Source organism: Channa argus, chromosome 5 (genome assembly GCF_033026475.1).
Source record: "Channa argus isolate prfri chromosome 5, Channa argus male v1.0, whole genome shotgun sequence".
Taxonomy (NCBI): Eukaryota; Metazoa; Chordata; class Actinopteri; order Anabantiformes; family Channidae; genus Channa; species Channa argus.
The window spans coordinates 20,791,276-20,812,663 of record NC_090201.1 but is presented as its reverse complement, the minus strand read 5'-3'; the positions used below and the strand labels follow the sequence as shown (position 1 = coordinate 20,812,663).

The following is a 21,388-nucleotide window of genomic DNA, read 5'->3' as shown; positions in this document are numbered from 1 at the left end:
TGAGAATTGAGGTACATCCTAAACATGCTGCTAGTCTATCTCAGGGCCAACACAGACTGTCCTTACATGCACTTAAGGAACCTGGTTACTGAACATCTGTGTATGCATGCAGCAGAAGAGTAACTGGCTTTCTCCTCCACCTCTGACTTATTTTAAAAGCCCGGCGCATAGACGTTAACTGTATAGTGAAGGAAAATTTCTGACTTTCTGACTTTTCATTTTGTGTGTGTGTTCATGTCACAGCAGAGTGACAGCACAGAGGGAGACAAAAGAAGAAAAGGGTAGAAACATGCAACAGATCCACAATTGGAACTGTCTGACTTTACGAACATTTTAAGGGGAAAGTGATGTATATAGACTTTTACGAGGGACTTTTTATTACATTTCCTCTCTGACTTTAGGTAGACTTTTTTTAATAAAATGAGATGACATTGCCCTGTTAATGACCTCTCATTTCATTTATTCTTTCACTCAGCCATTAGTTCTCTTTTGTTACGCACATGCGCAGTTGGAGAAAACCGGTTAAAAACCAATCTGTATTGGAACAGAACTGTGAGCTGCAGAGCAAAGAGTTGGTGTTCTCAGTGGCTTTTATCACCTTTTCCACATTACATAAAGTCACTGGATTCAATTTTCATATGATACCTAATGGAGCTTTAAATGTATTCAAAATGTGTAACATTTGCCTTGACACTGTTAAATCCACAGAGAAGGGTTTCTGATAAGCTCGCAAAAGCTCGCAGCCCATGTTTAAATTTAAAATAAGTGAGCTACTGAGCGGCTTGGGAAAGTTCAGTAAAGCTCTGAGTCTGTCTGCTGGGAGTGATGAGGGCAGACGAGGGCAGAGTCATCAGGAGTACCTCAAAAGCAGGAAGATCCTCTAGATGGTTATGGATCAGGTAGATTGAGCAGTAGAGTGGGAGTGCTACTGGGACACAGGCCAGGGCTCAATCACTAATAGCCTGGTCACCTGCAGAGCTGGGCATCATTCAATGTCAATTCCTGAACAATCCTTTTTTAAAATAGCAATTTTATAAAATCAGTTTTACCAAAAATAAAATTACATACTTTACATACCGTATACTTTGTTCATGCACTGAAAGCCAAATTGTGGTTTAACTTAGATCGTCTCTCTCATTTTGGCTTGGCGTATCTAATAAACTGACAACTGAGATCACTCTGTCATTTATTTCTGCAACAGGAAAGCAACATGGGCTTAATATCTCCTTCAATCCAAATGTCATGTAAAATAAACAGTCCTCCTATTAATCACTGGGCGCAGTTTAAGTAGAATGGAGAATGTAGAAACCAGTCCCTCCCTCACTGATCCTCCGGTCTTTAATGAGATTCACTGCTGAGCAGGTCCTGCTGTTTAGGAGTCTCAGACCACCAGAACTTGTTCAGTTTTAAGACACTAATGGCGGATTAGGCTGAACATCAGCGGACAGATAGCTCTCGTTTTATCATATTCTTAACAACTGGTGAAAAAACTTTCTATGGCAACAACACTTGGTGACAGTAGATGATGATATTGCAAGTACAGACAAAAGTATTGGCATTGTTAAGTTGTTTAATACCCCAAGTTACCTCAGTGACTTGTTGTAAATCACTAATTAAAGCTCACATTTCATTTTGTTATATTAATATATGTCTATTTTTTGTGAATCATAGTATTGTCTGTAGAAAGCAACACAAATAAACATTATTATTAAAGTTAAAGTGGCTTATTTTCTGTTTGCATCATCCCAAGGCGCACAATATTATTTGATTTATAAACAGAATATCTCAAACACCAGATTAGAATTCTAATACGATGCCGAAATACAGTATATTACTTAGTATATTGATTTCCTGTATTTCTTGTCTGTCATCTCTACCAAGACGTACCCGTTGCTCTTGACAGGAGACAAAGGTCTGAAACCCCGGTGCCACTCCGAAGCCCAGCTGGTCTATGAACGGCGGCTCGTCCTGCGAATGGATCTGAACTTTGATCCCTGCTTCAAACGAAGTCTCGTCTGTTGACAAAAAGAGGTCAGGACATTTACAACTGGGATGATGATGATTTGTATGCACACCTTGGTCTGCTGATCTAAGCTGCAGCAGTGGTCTTATGAGCTAGAAAGATCCATTTATGGGGAGTAATTGCTTATTCATTAGTTAGAATTATTTATTTTGCATGGATGGAAAACACGTTAAGGTCTTTTAGGAGGTAACAACAGCTGGGAATGTGGAGTAAAAAGATAAAGGAGATAGACTTAATTGAATGGTTGATGACAATATGTGCCCCACAGGAGTTTCATTTATTGTGAGGGGAAACAAGAGTCAAAGTATAAATTAAAAAATAAAAGAGAAGAAGAAAATCATTATTGCTGACAGCTTCTCTCGCTACAGCACTCTACTGTGCAGATTTTAAACCAAGCAGATGGGCCTCTTTGATACTGAGGTCGGGAGAACATCACAATGACACTGTGGCTCAAACCTATACTGTATTTGTATCACATTTGCAGAGACCTAGAACTGCTTATCGCGGTGATGGCAGGCTGTATTTAAAAGATTTACTTCTCCTGAGGACTGGCTTGGGGATAAAGTAGCATGTCTGTTTCTCGCTGCTTTTCCTCCCTGGTTGTCACTTGGTATCGTCTTACAAGTGCCAGGCTTTCTCAGTATTTTCAATTAAAGAGCTCAGGGATGCGGCCGGAGTGACAGATTTTAACTTTAGCACACAGCTCTTCTGAGACTGGCTACAAAGACATTTTCTGCTGCTGCCAAGACAAATGCTCGAGGCTTGGAGGAGCACATATACATAAGTATTCCCTTGTCATCTTTAAGTCATGGCCATCTGTCATCCTTACACAAGTGGCATAATGAAATTTAGGGCCAACACTGGAACAAAATTGAAACTTGATCATATTTGACACTTTACAAGCACATTCAGCCTTCTCAAAGTTAGTTTGATTGCCTGTGTTGTGAAATAATTACTACCAGAGAAGATGATACAACCAAGAGTGGTTGTTACAAGAAAATCCTAACTTTGTCAATTAGGAAAAGATTGAATTTGCCTCTGAAAGTAATTTTCACACCCACCAACACACTAACACACATTTTCATTGATTTCTTTTTTGCCGTATCCCACTGTGCACTCTTTGTGACTTTTTGATTGTCACTAATGCAGGATGTGAGCTCAGTGGTTGTCTCACAACAGGAAGGGTTTTGACTGACACTTCCACCAGTGTTGTTGCTATGTGGAGTTAGTATGTTCTCTCTGTGTCTGCTTGGTTTTCATGTAGGCTCTCTCATTTCTTGTCATGGTCCAAAGACGGGAAGCTCCAGTGAAGTCGAGACTCTGAACTATCTGTAAGTGTGAAAGTCTAAAAGTGTTACACTGACACTTTTGATGATTGGTGTTCCCTCCCTAACCTGCTTTTCACCTAAGCTCCCGCTCTCTGCAAACCAGAAGAGGATAAGCAGCTTTAAAAATTAGCAGGCAGATTTTACTGGATAGTCAGATTTCTTTCACCAGTAGCTACCACTTTAGACCTGTGGCCTTATTTATCAACTATGTATATGCTTAGCTTTGAAGGGGGCCTGGTTGCTTAGTGGTAGAGAATTGGGTTGGGATGCAGAAGGTTGTGGGATCGAATCCGCCCCCCCCTCCCACTAGGCGTGGCATCGCTCAGCCACGAAGGGCCACCCTGGTGCTTGTCCTGAGCCTGGATAAAATGGGAGGGTTGCAGCAGGAAGGGCATGTGTCCTAAGAACTCCTGCAAAATCAATGTGTTGAACGTGTTCTGCTGTTGCAACCCCAGAAGGGACAAGCCGTTGATCTTTTGTATATATGCTTAGTTTTGGCCTTATAACCATATGTACGCTCATTTTTAAGCAAGCAATTGATGTAGGTACCAGCTCCACATGCTACCAAACTGAGTACAGATAAGTGTACGACTGATGGCCTGACTTCAATAGCCTGACACCCAGTGGCCCATAGGTATAATTAAGGGGAAAACAGATTCCTCAATTACATACAAACCCCAACTCTACTGACTGCCTGTAACTGTGGACAGACTGCAAACTATCGTGCACAAAGACAAGGTCATGGCTTTTTTCAAAATGAAGTTCTAGCATTAATGACTCAGTGGTGTCTCTCGGTGCTTTCTCTTAAACAGCATCTCTGAGCTCCTGTAGCGTCACAAGCTAAAAGCTAAAATATCTCTTTATGGCTTTTAATTGCAATCAACGTACACTGTTGTCCATAAAATTAGAATCATTTTGTTTTTAAACCCATCTCCCTTTTTTGCAAAGCTTAATGGTGTTTTCATTTTCACTGTGATATGTTTGATTAATAAAGGTTTGAGAACATACACTCTTACCTATCAAGAATAAATTACATTGTCACAACAATAATTTCATGAGAATAGGTAAAAAATATTTAATTCCACTCCAGACAAAACTGTTGGATTTTGCAAAATGCTTTATTTTCTAACCGTGGTGATCTCAGGTTCTTAGCTATGAATGTCTGACATTAACAGCTGAGCCTATTTAAACACCTGATAATGTACTGTATGGAGACCATAACAAACTGTGCACACCAGCTCTCTCGTGGTCTTACTGCATTTACTTAAAAGAATTGTCTGTATAGAATTGAACAAAACTACACCTTTAACAATGCAGGGACATACAGTATATAAAAAAGATACTAAAACTACAAAAGCTTGGTTGAGATTATAATCTTTGGCATTGTGTGGGTGTTTAGGTATGTAAATATACTGTGTGTGTATGAGCAGATGGATGCAGAACAGGTGGGATTCAGCACAGTTCACTGAACTTGTGCATTAACATGTTTGATTAATGCCATTTTTTTGTTCATGCAGACAGTTCCTACAATCACATTTAGAATTTGTCTTACGCATGCTTTGATAAATAAGGCTCCAGGTGTTTGAACTGGCACATCATGTGCTGCATCCAGCAAAAATAAACACACAGGTGATAAATGCTGTTATGCTAGAATTAAATACTGACCAATCTGCATCATTTTGGCATTACTGAGCTTCAAGTCAATGGAATATGATATCAGTGGAGTAAATTTTTAGTAATGGAAACGGAAACAACAGTATCTTGTCTTGTTAATTTCTGCTACTTTAGACAAAGCAAGTGATCTTTAATGATGTGGAAAGTACACTATATGTGTAATGCAGCAATTGCATCCTTAAGTTTCTTTCTCCCTTCTCAAATCCCTAAATTATTTAAAAATATTACATAAAAAGCGTGGCATATCAATATAATTGAATCAGGAAAGCTTTATGTTTAAATATTACGGTCTTTGTGCTTCCTGTGTGATGTTGACTGTGAGCTTCGCGTTTCTGTGAACACACTGAACCGACTCTTTGCATTCATAAAAACCACTGACACAAACAACAACACATGTGGCCGCATTTGAATCAGAGCTGCAGGATCTTCTGGAGCTGAACAGAGGAGTCTGAACTGTGTTGATAAAGGGGGGGGGTGACCCTAAATGGAAGAGCCTCTAGCCTCCATTGATTTTACATCAAATGTAAACCCTTCTACTCTTTTTTGATTCATGTAGACTTAAAGCCTAAGTGACAAGTGATACAATTAGATTACAATGAAATTAAATTCTCCTGATCAATATCTGTCTTGAAACAAAGTAGTCGATAATATCTTGTGGGCACAGCAGGGGCATTTCAAATAATCAGAGGGTATATTTTTCAGGCTCATCACTTAGAATTCAGTGTCATAGAGTTTCACATTTTAGCTACACAAATGAGTGCATTATAGCTAAGGCAGGTCTCTGTCTCCGAGATGAGAGGGGAATCTGTGTGATAGTTTTTCCCCCTTGAGAATTTCCCAGAGCACAAACACTGAAAATGACTACTATGGTGTTTAATTGATTAAAGAAAATCTCTTTTTAACTCTAGTCTTCGCTTCAGGGCAAACATAAACACTAATCTTGTAGTTTTAGCTGAAGTCTTCAGAAGTGGGAATGGGGTGTTTCAAGTGCTATATCCTCCACGTAAGCTTACCAGTCTCTCCCCAAACAGGCAAGTATTCATCCTGCTGGATATCCAGCATCAGCTCAAGTCCGTTTCCCATCCCACCTTTCATCGTCACCAGCAGGGGTCGTCCATCTTGGCCCGAATTGAAGGTATAGCACTTTCCATAACGTGTGAATATCTGAAATACACAAAGAAAAAAAAGGATTTAAAGATTTTAGACACAACGGATGATGCGAGAAGAACGTAAACTGCCATATCTCATATCTGATATTGAACAAAAGTCCTGGTTCCAGCTGAATGTGTTTAATCCTTTAGAAGTAGAGATAAAGGTCGTGCTTAGCAGAGGATTGGTTCAGAAGCACCTACAGTGACCTGTACTTGTTATGCTGTCAGCAGCAGACACCAGAGGTCGTGGCATTGAGATGCTGGAGACAAGCTGAACCCTCACCTCTCTGTGTCCTGAACGGTATGGTATGTGCTTGATTGACTATGACATGGGATATCCTCTGATTGAGAAACTCCCACAAGGACTGCTGGCATAAAAGTAACTCTTCTAAATGTCAATGAAAGTAATAATGTCTTAATGTAATGATTTATACTTGATCGCTATTAGAGCTAAAAGAGTCGGCCGACACAAAATTAAAAAGCGACTATTTTCGTATTTCAGTTTCTCAACATTCATAGTTCAACATCTTAAATGATTTCTTGTAATTTTTCATCATATGACTGTAAACATATTTTAGTGTTCTCGAATAGTTAGATATAAAAATATTTCCCATAGCCAAAGTATTTCAACAGGGCTGTAGGAAATTAAACACAGCCAACATACAAAAGACATTTTAATAAACTACAGCCTGATAAATCAGATCTAGGGATGCAACTAACTATAATTCACATTACTGATTAATTTATTAATTAAGTTCAGGATTAATTGAGTGGTCCATAAAAATCTGAACATAAAGCCCACAACGTACATAAATTGACACAAATAAGAATTTTGCCTAAATTCTCAAATCCAAAAATATTTAGGTCAAAATAGTAGCAAACAAAACCAGCTGTTGTGAGAGGGTGGAATTTTTGGCATTTCTGCCAAAAATCAACTACTGGTTTGAACTTTAATCAAATGGCCACTGAGTGCACTATTTCTCTCCCATAACTGGATTCAAAGCCTGTTAGAAAAAGGGAGCCAGATGAAGTGAGCTCAAAATGCTCCAGGTCTTCTTTTATCTCTCTGACACACACCTACAGTTGCAACTTTGAGTTCAGTGAACATGGCACAGTCAAAATCTAACTATACCTACTCTACATTCTTAAATAACATCTTATTAAAAAATCATATTAATTGATCTGGTATATACTGTATAGTAACATTTACTGGGGAGATACTACAGACTACAGCAGGGAACTGTGACCTACAGTATTGGGAAAGATAGCCAGTGAACTAATGGATGACTAATCGAATCTCAGACATTAGGAAATGGAAAACCATGGCCACCATCCAAATCATCTACTTTGTTGTTGAGCTGCATGATTGGAAGCCCTGTATGAAAACATCCAAGCACACAATTAACTTTTTATTAACCTTTAACTTTTTGACATTCAGATGCGGAAATAGTAAAAGCACGGATGAGGAGTTTGCATAAAGAGAAAAAAATAGGAGAAGTAGACTGACATATAAGTCCACATGTCTCTGTTTAAATACAATATACACACATACAAATGGAGATAAGGCTTCAGTGTAAGATAGGGGTACAAATACCCACGTCATGACACAGTTTGTACACAATCGCTTTTTTGCTGAGGCTGCCTAAAAATATTAGACCTTATTTTCTTGTGAATGTATTTGGAGGACCTTGGGAACACATAAGGACACATTTATCACAGGAGCCACTTATGAGTCACACATTAGCGCTTCATAACAAATGACTCAAATGTCATAAACACCAGATGCACAAAGCATAGGAAAAAAAATGTCGCAAAAAGGAAAAGTTAGTATATTGTGAGTCCTGTTCAGAATGGTGCAGGAATCATGATGGATTTCCTCCCAGGGTTTGCTCATATAGGAGCTTTTAAGTCACAAAGTGGTGAAATGTAATAAAAAAACCTTCTGATAGTTGGACACAATATGAAATGTGACCTTTTGAGAGCATAAGTGGCAAAACTGAGTCAAAAGCAGCAGCTGCAACACCAAACTATGTGTGGTGACTGTGGAGCAGGATACGTACATCAATAAAATGCCCCTGAAATCCATCTTAGTCCTGGAGTTGCCTCTCACTATAATCTGATCACCGTATATCATTACTCTTTGGAATATAAAGGCAGGGGAATCTTATTATATCACAGTGGCACCTGCATCACAACAACAATGGCTAAACCTGCTGAAAAACATTTGGGACTTCTAGTCTGAAATCGTTGTCCATGACACACTGCGACAATCAAAGAAAGATTTTACTTTAAAATTTAAACTGACCAATTTCATAGGATGATTTCCTGCCAAGGCTTTGCCCACTTACAGCTCACTAAGACCAATTTCTTCTAGGAGACAAGTTTGAGCATTCAAAGGAAGAGGCACTGTGGCTAACACTGAACAGAGGAAATCACTTGGCAGCTTGATAAAGCAATGATAAGATTGTTTGTGACTGTGAAGTGTGCACATCTGTTTCTCATTGTGCATGTAGTATGTAGGGTGCATACGCAAGAATACAAAATGAGCATGCTCACATGGGTGAGTGAGTGTTCAGTTTTTGCGTGGATGTGTACAGCCACCCCTGCATGCCATCTGCATGTGTGCGTTGATAATAATGTGCCGACTGACTACAGGAGGCCGTGTAGTCAGAGTTGCTGTGGTAACCAGGAGATTGTGCTGGCTGCACTGAGCGAAGAGCAGCAGCAGTGGGTGCCATTGATGACCTTGGGGAGTTAGGATCTTCGATGTTGCTTTGAGGATTGTGCTGTCTCAACATGCTTCTTTGTGTCTATGTGTCTATCAAACAGCCCATCTTTCTTATTCAGCATTATTTTCAGTGTCTGTCCAAAGCAAAATGCCCCAAAATATATCCTAACAAGGAAGGTTTGCATTATTTTCGGAAAAGTGCGACTTTTTTCCTGAGAGAAAAATCCCACCATTGCACCTCTAAAGTAAGTAATTCTAGATGAAGTCAGAGAATAGGGTCATATTTATTGATGGTAAACATTTGAAACGTGTTGCTGTGAACCCAAATCAAATGCATTTAGCAATAAGAGTGATTCAATATTTGTGATGCATATGCGGCTGTTCCTGAGGGTGTAAATCCCATGTTGCAGGACTAACCACTGAGCCCTACACATTACATTTAGAATGAGAACCACCATATCTTCCTAACTTCTAAACACTTAAATTAAATATTTAAATCTGCCCCACCTACAAGGGAAAACAGAGAGAGACATCACCCTCTCTCGTTCTTACAGGGCGTAGAAATGTCACTGCCTCTCTCTACGATAAATAATTCACAGACAGACAGCCCGAGACTGTCGAGTTGGCCCTCGGCTATCCTTCACATGACAATGTGACAAGGATGCACAAGATGTTCCTTAAAGTTGCCAGGGAGCCACTTTCCCTCCTCTCCACTGCTTTCAAGATCAGCGCTGAGCACAAAGGTGCAATGTGTTATGACAAATACATAAACACACCTATGAGAGATTGTCTGTTCTGTAACTTGGCACTGAATCAACTCAGCATCAAAAGGATTTGCGGAAATGCAGCAAATAATGGGTAGAAAACTGTATAGATAAAATTGTGGCAGATAACGTTTCTGCTGTATCCACATTGTGCTTTTAATTTTTAAGGGGAGTGAAGAATCTTACACTATAACATAATCCAAGACAACATCTCAAACAAATATGGCACAGATTTGAATCAACACTTCTAAACCGGCTTCAACAAAAGCCAAACATTACCATAAGCATCACAAATCTCTCAAAAACAATCTCACCTCAGGGTCCATTGAGTAGCTATTTTGGAGCTTTCATGCGTATCAGACATATGAGATGAGAATTCAGAGCAGCTACTAAATGGACCTTGAGGTGAGATTGTTTTGTCAACTGCTGTTTGCAAAGTCATGAATGAACTTTTGAATTAACATAAATGGGAAGTCATTAGGTTTTCAATATCAAGGGAAGTTTTACCATCTTCAACTCTATCTACTGCTCAGGAAGATACGGCTCTGTATATTTTCTGAGGTAACCATAATTAAAGTCTCTAAAATAACTCTACTTTGGTGCTAAAACGATATTGTAGAACACCAAGATAATGAACTGTCAATTTCGCCCTTTAAACAGAATCGTTGCTCATAGCAACAATTCTGCGATTCTGTAATCAAATCAGGCGGACAGTTCCCTAAACCTAAACCAGGTAACTTGGGCCCAACACAGAGAGACACATACAGACAGACAACCATTCGCACTCACTTTCACACCTATGGATACCCTAGAATCACCAATTAACCTAACAGTACCTGGAAGAAAACCCACGCCAGCACGGGGAGAACATGCAAACTTCATTCAGAAAGGCCTCAGTACGCAGGCAGATTCAAACTGGGGCCATTTTAGCTGTGAGGCGACAGCATTAACCACTCCATCGATGTATTATCATCCTCAGACATCATCTAACAAATACAGTGTCATGATATCCAATTTCAAACTTAAATGTAAATTCAAATGCTTTTGTTAATATTTCAGGTTTGTGTAGGGGGTTGAAACCCATGTTCAAATGACGCGTTCCTATTTTATTTCTATTGCAAGACCATCCTGGCATAGGCCAGTAAGCTTTTTAATATCTTAACTAGCCCTGTGTTCACTAGGCCTACAGATGAAATCAAAAAGATCAAGTCACTTAATCAAAGCTTAGCTTTGGGAAGGGAAAAGATCTGGATCAGGTGATGAGATGAGAGAGTAACAGTAGGTTCAGTCCACTGTGCCCAGAAGAGGACTGACATTATGTCTCTGTGCTGTTCACCATAAACACAAACTCACTGATCTGATCATGATCACAGTATGTTCCCCTGATTACCACAGACATACTGTAAAGCTATTATAATCACATAATCTGAAAACAGTATAAAACATAAACAGAAAGGTTGTAATGTGGAAGATAAAGAGACAAGAAGAGTTAAGGGAGAGGAAGAAGATTCTGTGTTATATTTAAGGAAACATTTAAACACTTAACAAATTTCTAATGAATTGCTGCTTTACATAAACAGTAACGTGTGTTATTGCCCACTGACATGGTTTTTAAAGCTATTGTTTGCCAATTATTGCAACCCAAAACTCTCGAAAAGTACATATGCAGATCAGGTAAAACGTTTTTTCACAAGCTCAGTTTTTGGACCTTACTACATTTGAAAACTTGGCGGTAACTTGCTGGAACTGTAAACTGGGGACAAACTGAAGACTAGCTAAGCCTTTCAAACACTGGACAGTTCACACCTAATGACTTTCCACCAACTGTCACAGATTTCTAATCTATGACAGTCTGGAAGAGCACGCAACTGACAACTGAGTAGAGTGTGAGGACAACTGGCAGACAAACCTGCGTATCCTGCAAGAACAGAAATTCTCATGTGTTCTTGTAGTCAAACACAAACCATGTCAGTACCATGTCGTTTAGCAAAGCAAAATGCATGTAAAGAACAACAACATAAAAGGGATGAACAAAACACATTTAGTGTGGGACCTGGTTGGTGACGTGCAGGCAAGGACTGTAGAGGCAACATGGAGGCAGGTGATGAATCAACTCTGCCACAGCTCTGTGAAGTCTTTTAGTGTCTTTCAGCTCCTTGTTTTGGTTTCACAGCACACAGCATTTTTTTATTGTGTTGGATTATAATGTTTTTTATTCAGCTGCACTAGTTTTCAAAAAACAACAAAAACCTAAAGAATCCCACTCTACACCATCTACTCAGCACCACACAAAAGGTAGACAAAGTTAGGAACTAGTATACGTGAACATAGTGGAGGCTTTGGCAGCTAAAGACCCGAGCTAAAACTAGAGTAAATATTGGACCTAAATTCATCAGGTGGACCCAGACATGACTCCAGACGAATGCTAATTTTGCTCAATCAATGCAGGTCCAAGCAACTTTGCAAACTTGCTAGTCAAGAGGAAACTGTCAAGAATAAATGTGTGGTCAGTCAGTTACTTAAATCAGTTACAGAACAAATATGTGTAGTATTGTAGTTTTCATGTAATGCTGGAGAGTTTGGGGGCATTTTTATTTCTAAATGTCCTCTACATATTCAACAATAATGAGAGTACTTATTACACCAATTATGCAGAGTGTAAATATGCAGAGCAAAAGCATATTTGTTGGACATTCCAGTATGAGAACTATGTGGAAAGCAGCTGATCAATAGGATGCACAGGAAGGACAGAAGCTGACTTGGAGTGACTGTTCTCGGATAGAGCTCATCACTGAAATCAATGCTAAGACCTGCGAGCGAGGAGAAGCCTGCCTGATTTGAATTAAACATGTGAAGTTAAAGCATGGATAAAGACAGACGATGCAGCTACAGGGAAGAAAGGATGGATTGATGAAGCTAGTCAATCATATTTATAGAGTTTCAAGAAAGACACAGCAACATTGGTGTGTGTGGGGGGGGGGGGCTTCCGGCAAAAAAATCAATACATCCTGAAACCTACTGCATGTGGAAAGACTTGTCTTCCTCCTCCACACCTCACCTCTCAAGTGTGACTGACTCTATTGGTCTGAGTCATGTCAACAATCTTGTCTTTCCTGCCCTAAGGCCAAGCAGGGAATCATCGATTATCCATGCACTAACACATAACACATAATCCCAAAAAACTCAGACCTCGGCATTCCATTTTATCTCTGAAACAGGTTGCCGTTGCTTGGTCAGCCTTGAAAACACTCTGCACAACATAAAGTGTTCCTTAAGATGCGGAGAAATGTGTTAAACTGTGATAACTTTTTTTTTGTGGTTCCACACGCAACGCATTTACATTTGTGAAGAAAAGGGAGCCTTCTGATGCTTTTACAGTTTATAGACGCAGAGACTGAGGGCTGCCATCAAGGCAAGCAGCTTCAGGTGATACATTTCCCTCAACACAGAATAATTTGAAAAAGCTAACAGTTTGAAACACCAGAAGAAATCTATGTAATTGAAAACAAATTTGGGTAATGAGGTGGGAGAGAGCAACGCCAACTTTACATCATTCTACATGCAATGGTAGAGTGCAATCAATGGGGGCTGCAGTTTACCAATGAGGCCAACACTAACCACTCTTTATCACAGTGTTGGGCAGTGTTGTTAAAGCTGTGCTAAATGAATCAAAAGTCTTCATTAGGGGCAGATTGGTCTCTTGTGAGCATAGGATTGTACACACATTGATCCAGCAGTGATGGATGACAGAAGTGGGACCCAGTCAGACGCCAGTCAAACGCTGCTTTATGAACATCTCCAAAAACGATTCTTCAGCTTTTAATATTATTTGCTGTGTAATTTACAATGGGAAATTGTCACAGTGTCTACTTCTGTAGACAACAAGAGAGAGACAGAAAGGGATGCTTAAGAAAAAAAAACATCTTGTAATTAATTTAAAAATGAGCAACTTGATGGTTGTTAAGTCAGTCAATTAACTAAAGGGATATAATAGAAATATAATGGAAGTATATTTAGAGCTGAAATTAAAATTAAGTAAGGCAAATCACTTTAAACGCACTACGGTGCACGTATATAAATATTATAGTGGCATTTATGTGGCTTGTGAGGAAGAGAGAGAGTTATTTTAACTACTGAGGCGCATCACCAAGCAACAGAGGAATGCGCATTGTTACAGTCCATCAGCGTTTCATAAGAGACACTGACCATTCATTACTTTTACCTTCTGACTCAGACGTATTAGATAAACTCCATTCCTCTCTAAAAGCTACATCAACCTGTTGGGAGGGGGTGGGGAGTTGAAACAGAGATCTGAACTTTGGCGACACACTCACGGTGCTGAAATTGCGCGGCCCACAGAGCTCTCCCTGGTACCGACAGTACAACAGCATCTCCTCCAGCTGGTGGCCCAGCCGGTCCAGCAGCTGTCTCATGGACGGCTGGGACTCCCGGGGAGGAGGAAGAAAGTGGTTGAAGTCCAAAATCCGAGATAGCGGCGACCAGGGCGGCTCGCCCCCTGCGCTCCCGCCACTGTCCCCCGGCATGGGTATGAGCGCCTCTCTTGCAGCTTGCGACACCTGCCAGTTTCTCCCCAAAAGTCCCAGCCACCTCCCCGCACTGAATATGTCCGTCTTCTTCATGCGCCGCGGCAGCAGGAGGTTCTGGTTACAGATGGTGACAGCTGGGAAAACGAGTCGCTTGGCGTAAACCATGTGCGCCTTTGTGTACATGGGCGAAGAGAGCAGGTACCGTACTCTGTTAGAGGACCAGGTGAAGAAGAGAGCCAGAGCTGCCAGGAAAGCCAGCAGCCACGCAACTCTCCGGGGGTAGGAGCCGCTGAGGAAGATGTGCCTCAAGCCGTGCAAGGTGGTATGTTTCAAAAAAAGCTTCCCAGCTTCGGCGAGGGATCCAGGTCTCGGTTTTGATCCAGACGAATCGCTCTGGCACATTTTGGGGGACTGCTGGTGCGCGCTTTCAACATCGGTGCCGCTGTGGTCACAGTGAATGAGCCTAAACTCGCCTCTGCGCTCTCAGATGGCTGCTGTTGTTCAGAGAGGTTGGAGAGAGAGAGAGAAATAGTGTGTGTGTGTGTGTGTGTGTGTGTGTGTGTGTGTGTGTGTGTGTGTGTGTGTGTGTGTGTGTGTGTGGTGGGGGTGGGAGGGGGGGGTCCTCTCTCAGGCGCTGAGCAGCAGCAGCTTGTGGCGGTAATGGGGGAGTATTTTGTCAGTCGCAGAGCGCTCCCCGAGCTTGTCCGCGGGGAAGCAAAGAATGATTTAGTGCGCTACTGTGCCGCAACAGGAGTCCAAGTGATAATTTCATTAAAATTACAGGCCGTTATTCTCAGAAAATATGAAGAAATACCCCAGAGACAATGGATTTTGTAAAAATCACAGGCATATTGTAATTACACGTTCATTCTTTGCCTTCCTTGAGTGTCAGTTTTCTATCTCAGCTTCTCCCCTCACTCTTATTGTTAACACACACACACACACACACACACACACACACACACACACACACACACACACACACACACACACACACAGAGGGCTGTTTGGTGAATTAAATCATTGGCTTCAGTAGCTACAGACCATTTGTCTTCCTTTTCAAGTCCATCACACACACACACCTGTGGTTTCGCTCTCTGTCTCTCTCTCTCTCACACCCACCCACACCCACACATATCCTCTCATCGTCCACACCACACACATGAATCCCGATCCCTTCTGGGTCACCATTTGTGTTCTTCTTTAAAATTGAACCATGCATTATAGAAGACAATACTTTAGAGCCTGACAACTCCTTCATTTTTGCTCCAGGTGAGTTTTAAATATTACAGGTAGTAAGCTGGAGACAAATAAAATAAAACATCCACTATGAAATGCCACGTTGGTTGGCATTCCTGACTCAATTATCAATGTGTTTGAGTCAAGCATTTACAATGTTAGGGGGAAAAGAAAAAGGTCAAGTTGTAGCTGGTAAATTAACACATGTTATAAATATAATAGTGTTATTTCTTATTTTAGATGTAATGTTTATTTTGCCCTTTGATGCCCCAGTGCGAGTGTGATGTGGGAAAACAGTTTGAAGCGAGTGACAGAGGCTTGAATGCACCACTGACGAAGCGTTTCATGGGGTGTTGGTTAAGTGGTCGCTCTCGCTTGGTTGGTCACTATTACACTGTTCCAATCCAGAGTAGAAGCTGGACGCCATGCAGGACTGATTCTCACTCTAGGCTCCTAACTTTGCCCCCCCTTCTCTCCCTGTGTATGTGTGTGTGTGTGTGTGTGTGGTAAGTTTACTGTGTGACACTTTCTGGTGTGACAGTATTTCCTCACTTCATTTAATTGTTTGGGAATATACACCATAAAACATGAGATGAACTGATAAAGATTTTATGGTGGGTTCTGATATATATAGGATCATTTTGACTTTTATATTTCCGTTTTGTGTATATACGCATGTGCAATTTGCATTTGCCCTCTGGCAGGTTAATGTAGCCATCCCAAGAGATCTGTTTAAAAACCGTATTCTATTACTTGTGTTTTTGGCTCATCAGACAGTGAGACTGTGTTTACAGATCTTAGTAATTTACATGCTGTGTACATTTTTTTTTTACACTAACTAATTACAAAAAACAAGAGAAAAAAAAAGCGAAATGAAAAAGACATCAGAAGATGTAAGTTGTCCATTTGCTGCGAGTGTGTGAACATTTTTGCAAATTTGAACATTGTTAGTAGATTCTGCAATACAGTAAGAGATCTGTATGATGCCAACATTTTTTTAAGATACATATTCTTCATATGGCAACTTTAGTATGATGACAGTTAGGGACTGCAGTGAAGCAGTTGTTAATTGCAAACTCCAGTGCCCTTCATTTAAAGACAAACATGCTGATTTTTACACTTATTGTTGTGCCCCGTTACATAAAGGGCCCACTACATCCTGCGTAGATGTAATTCCCCTTGTTTCCTTGTTTCTGGGTTTGTACAGAACACAATCTGCTTACTCATATTCTATTGGCGATCTAGTGTGGCACCCACTGTAATGTCCCTTCTGAGGACAATCAACTCGTCTACTCCCGGTGATTATTCGGATTTTAACGAGTACGGGTGCCAAGGCGAATGGCTGCTCAATCGTGGGCCACGATGGCAGCTGAGCGACACCTCTGCATCACATATTCAAGAGTGGTACACAGCAATTAAAATATGCTTGATTGAATGCAGTGCGGGCCACATGCAGAACACTGCATGCCTGTGAGAAGGAGAGTCAGATAATGAGACAAACATGATTTGTTGTTGCAAATGAGAGTAACTTAAGTTACTTGGAGTAGGAGTATTTATACCTAGCATGTGAATCGGAATTCAGTGGAGAAGGATCCTGACACTTATACTATTTAACAGCATTTCTTCAACCGTGTTTCCTCAGCCAGCTAATCAAGAAAGACATATTGGAGGAGCCCAAGTGCGACAAGCTAATCCGTCTGGGTGAAGGGATAATGATGTACTTGCTTGACAGAGAAACGCAATCCCGAAGCAAATGTAACAACAAGAGAATAACAAATGCAGGCTGCTGTGGAACTGCAGTTAAAGAGTTTCACTAATGAACACATTATGAAAACACACAGGCACATTCGTTAGGGGACCCTGGGCACGTATTTTTTGTTTATTAATACCTGAGCATCTGAGATAAATGCATATTCTGTTGCATTGGCAGGATCTTAAAATAACCCAGAAACCCCAAAAAGGGGAAAAACAGTTTCAAACACAACTTTCACTGATTTATAAAAGGAAATAAAAATAAATCCCATAAAAAGCTGTTTCCTTGATTAGTATTGTTCAGAAAAATGCAGACTTTGGCTGAAAGACTATTGATTTTTCAATGTGTATCCTCCACTAGCAGAAGTTTTGAGTCTATAAAAATGCCTGCACATTTATTTATTCAAAGAACAATGCATCCCAAGGCTTTCACTTTAAAGGATAATACACATATGGCGCTACTATACAGCAATCATAGTCAGTTCAATCTTCATTTGTGAGAGTGAATACTTCTCTTGCAAAGTCATTTCAGTGTAAATTTTCATTCCAGAGTAAATTTATGGTGAGATTTGGAGTTCAGAATTGTCAGCAACACTACAATGAAACAAAAAAGGGATGCAATTATAGAGACATTCTCAGGCCACAAATGTCAGTATCCATTGTAAATCAATGTCGTGAATTTCCATCACAGGCTATTAAACACCACACAATATTAGTTGCTTGATCACTAAGAGTTAATGTGAATGAGTGTAATAAGTAGATGGTTGTTTTTAGGGTGCGCTTTGACTTTGATGGTTTCTCTAAATGAGAAAAAGACTTTGATATCAATCAGCAAGGCCAGTGAAGCAGTGAATACTTAGAAGCTAACAGTAAATGAATGAAAGAGGCACCGACAAGCACAGAAATTTAATAACTGCCACTTGACGCCATATCTTACCAGTCGTTTTAGCAAGCTAGCCAGGAACACACCTTTGGGCATTCAGCATGTGTTGTGCTCAAAACGGAACAATACCTGAAGTATTTGTTTTTTCAAAGTACCACCATTAGTATTCAAACTTTGGCAGAACATTTAAAGATGATGCACGTCACCAGCGCTACTCATTGAATAGTTCTCACTTTCAATGTTTTTATATATAGCTACATACTTATGCAAGGCATTTCAGTCTCATTTCGAAGTTGTATTGCTTTCTTGCTGAATGTATTCGTGTACTTTTTTATTTCCTTTTCTTCTATTTCACTAGCCTCAATTTTCCGCTTTCCTGAGGTCTTCAGGTATACAGTAGATGATGCATACATTCTTGAATAGCTACAGTATGGACTATATTCTATATTCTATATCCTGACACTGCATAATGTCAGTTGTACTGAAATGTTTTTTCTGCAGAGTCTGGATGCACTGGTGCATGCATGTGTGAATGTGTGTGAAATATGTGTGAAATTTCTGTCTGTGTCTAAATCTGTTGATAATATCAATATAAAGTCAATGAAATGTAATGTAAACATTAGGGTAAGGGAATGACAGGAACAACATGAATATCCTCTGTGGCGTGTGGACACTGAGGACTAAATAAATCTATCTTGCTGCATGTGCTGATGGCAGAAGGTTTGTTTGCGAGAGGTCTGCGATGTAGAAGCACTCAGCAGTTAATCAAACTGTCAGGCTGGGTCCACATCAGGGTGGGGCTGGCCAGTCTGGACCTTGACATGTGTAGAATAAAACAACATGCCAAAAGGCAAACAACACTGTCCAACTCCCCCTCCCAACCTGTTTCGCCACAGCTATGTTTTAAATTTATTTGGCTCTACAAACTCTGCCTCTGTCATTACCCCTGCTTTCCATGTATCAATACTTATAGAAGAACCCCTCCATAAGGCATAAACACAATGCATTGCCCCCTCACTGTACCATTCTCTGCTCCATCTCTTTACATTATAAATCGACCCTCCTCACACACACCTTTGTTCTTTACTCCCCCCTCCTTTCTTTCCTCCTCTCTTACTGTGATCTCAATATTCTCTCGGCTTCTTTTGCTTGCTTCTGTCTCTTCTCTGTCTCCCGCTGGGAATGTTTGGCGCCAAGGCACCCACAAGGGAGCCGGAGAAGAGGGGAGGAGGAGGGAGGGCAAGGACAGAGCAAAGGAAGAGAAATGGGTTGGAGGTATGGGGAGCAGCAACAGTCAGGGTCCTGTAGCTGCAGGGGCTGACAGAGGAGCAGCTGCTGATTTACGGAGACAATTTTGATGGGACAAAGGTACAAATGTCACAAAGGCCACATTTCTAATAGCCTCTCAATCTCCTGGGCTATAGTATATAACATATATAAAACATAAAATACTGCATTATGCACAGTAAGTGCTCTACTGTAAAAACAACATGTCTCTCATGCATGAGAGGCAAGAGTCAGGCTCAAAAGTTCACTGTAAGGTTGTGAACAGAGACAGTGAAACAAAGCTAAATATTGTGTGATGCTTTGAAATGCACTCAGTGCATGAAAAGTATTAGGAGCAACATCACGCTGTGAAAACCAGTACCATTAAACTTAATTTCAGTTGCTGTGAACCCAGTGTAGTCAGCGTTGTGAGTAAGCAGAAAGTGCTATACCACCTTAATTAACTTGATGAAGCCTTCTAGTAATTAAATAGTACAAATCCAGTATGGAACACACGTTGCAAAAGCTTGATTGGACAAATAAATCACTCTGTTTTAGTAAAAACATGAAACATTCATGCAATTTAACTGTAATTTAAAGCATAAAGTCTATTATTTAATGTTCATTCATGTTTTAATATATAAATGAACATTTTTAACGTATAGTGTATTATGCTTTAGTTTCCTTTAATATTCCACACAGGCCACAGTGGCTTAAGAGGATTTTTTCAGAGGCTTCTGACAGGACTGCAACAAAGTTTCAGAAAACCAAAAACTGATATGATTTAGGCACGAATATGGCCGGATGTAAAACAACCAAACTTGGCACAAATGTATCAGGCATGGGTGAATTCAGTCTAAAAATATTAAAATTGCTGTGGGTCTTTAAAAGCTCATGTTGACCCACTTCACAGTGATTATACACTGGATGAGCTATAGGGTGGTTTTAAGCACAGTGTGAAGCCTTTTAGCGGTGTTAAAACTAGCATGTAAAGCATGGGAATCATTTCGCTGCCGTGGAAACACCTCAAAAATAAGCTACAGTAATATTACCACAGTGTTCGCAGCTTCAGACCAGAAGTTTAAATACTGAAAGCTGCTTTGGGACCACAAATCATCGGACAGCAAGCTCTGTTATTCTAACGCCACTGTTCTCAGGACAGGGGGATCTCAAAAGCCTCTATTTTAAAAATGTGAGTGTGGCAGCACCACCATGTAAAGCGACCTGTGGTACACCGATGCATTAATCTGAGAATGGATTTAGGAGTCTTACTGTATAAGTAGTGTGGCTGGGTGGAGAAGATTTATATTTATAGCCCAAAGGGAAGAAAGAGTATCCCTGCCTGCAAGGGAAACACAGGGTGACACTGCTAATTCATCTCGGCAGCATCACGACAGCTGGGCTGGTAAGAGTTTAGGGAAGGGGAAATGGTTCTGATGAATGACTTTCAGAGTACGGCCGCTAGCTATAGCAAACAGTCTCCCACTCCCCACAGGCCTGATGCCTCCTATTTGCTCCTCAGGGAGAAATGAATGAATGGCCCTTTGTGAAATAAATGGTCCCTTTCTGTCTGACATTTACAAATGAATCCCTCTTGTAAAACTAAATCCATCCATTTGTTTTATTATTAGTTGTGGAGGTGAATTTCTTTTTCTGGCGCTCGAAACTCTGCTGTTGTTAAAAGGACACCCACCAGTGTGGGTTTAAGAAATTTATAAATGGTGTGACCATCATTTTTGCTATTATACAAAATTGCAATTGACTGTGCTGGATGTGTCTATTATTTCGTCTGCTCCCTTTATATCAATGTTGCTAGGATAAATAGCAAAAACATTTCTCTGTATAATGCAGCACTGCTCAACAGCGGCACAAACCAGAGCAAATTATCACACAGTTGAATCAAGACCTCTCTACAAATAAACTGAACATTATCACCTTCATGGAGGATTTATTATTAGTATGTTATGTTTGTGTGTACAGCACAGATGAGTGGATAGATTTAAGGCATAATGCAAAATAAAATGTGAAAATAC

The 21,388-nt window shown here is 40.3% G+C and overlaps 1 protein-coding gene across 3 annotated transcripts in view; it reads right to left on the bottom strand.

Annotated features, from left to right (window-relative positions):
* The window catches only part of asic1b (acid-sensing (proton-gated) ion channel 1b), a 144,081-nt gene that overhangs the window by 12,870 nt on the left and 109,823 nt on the right, over positions 1–21,388 (bottom strand). For 2 of the 3 annotated variants that reach the window (XM_067505001.1, XM_067504999.1), the window contains 2 exons: positions 6,039–6,189; positions 1,888–2,015 (listed from right to left, as the gene is read on the bottom strand). In XM_067505001.1, the coding sequence (XP_067361102.1) occupies positions 1,888–2,015; positions 6,039–6,189 (279 nt within the window). Of the gene's footprint in view, positions 1–1,887; positions 2,016–6,038; positions 6,190–14,002; positions 14,739–21,388 lie in introns of those variants that run through there. The other variant, XM_067505000.1, reaches the window with a different exon arrangement.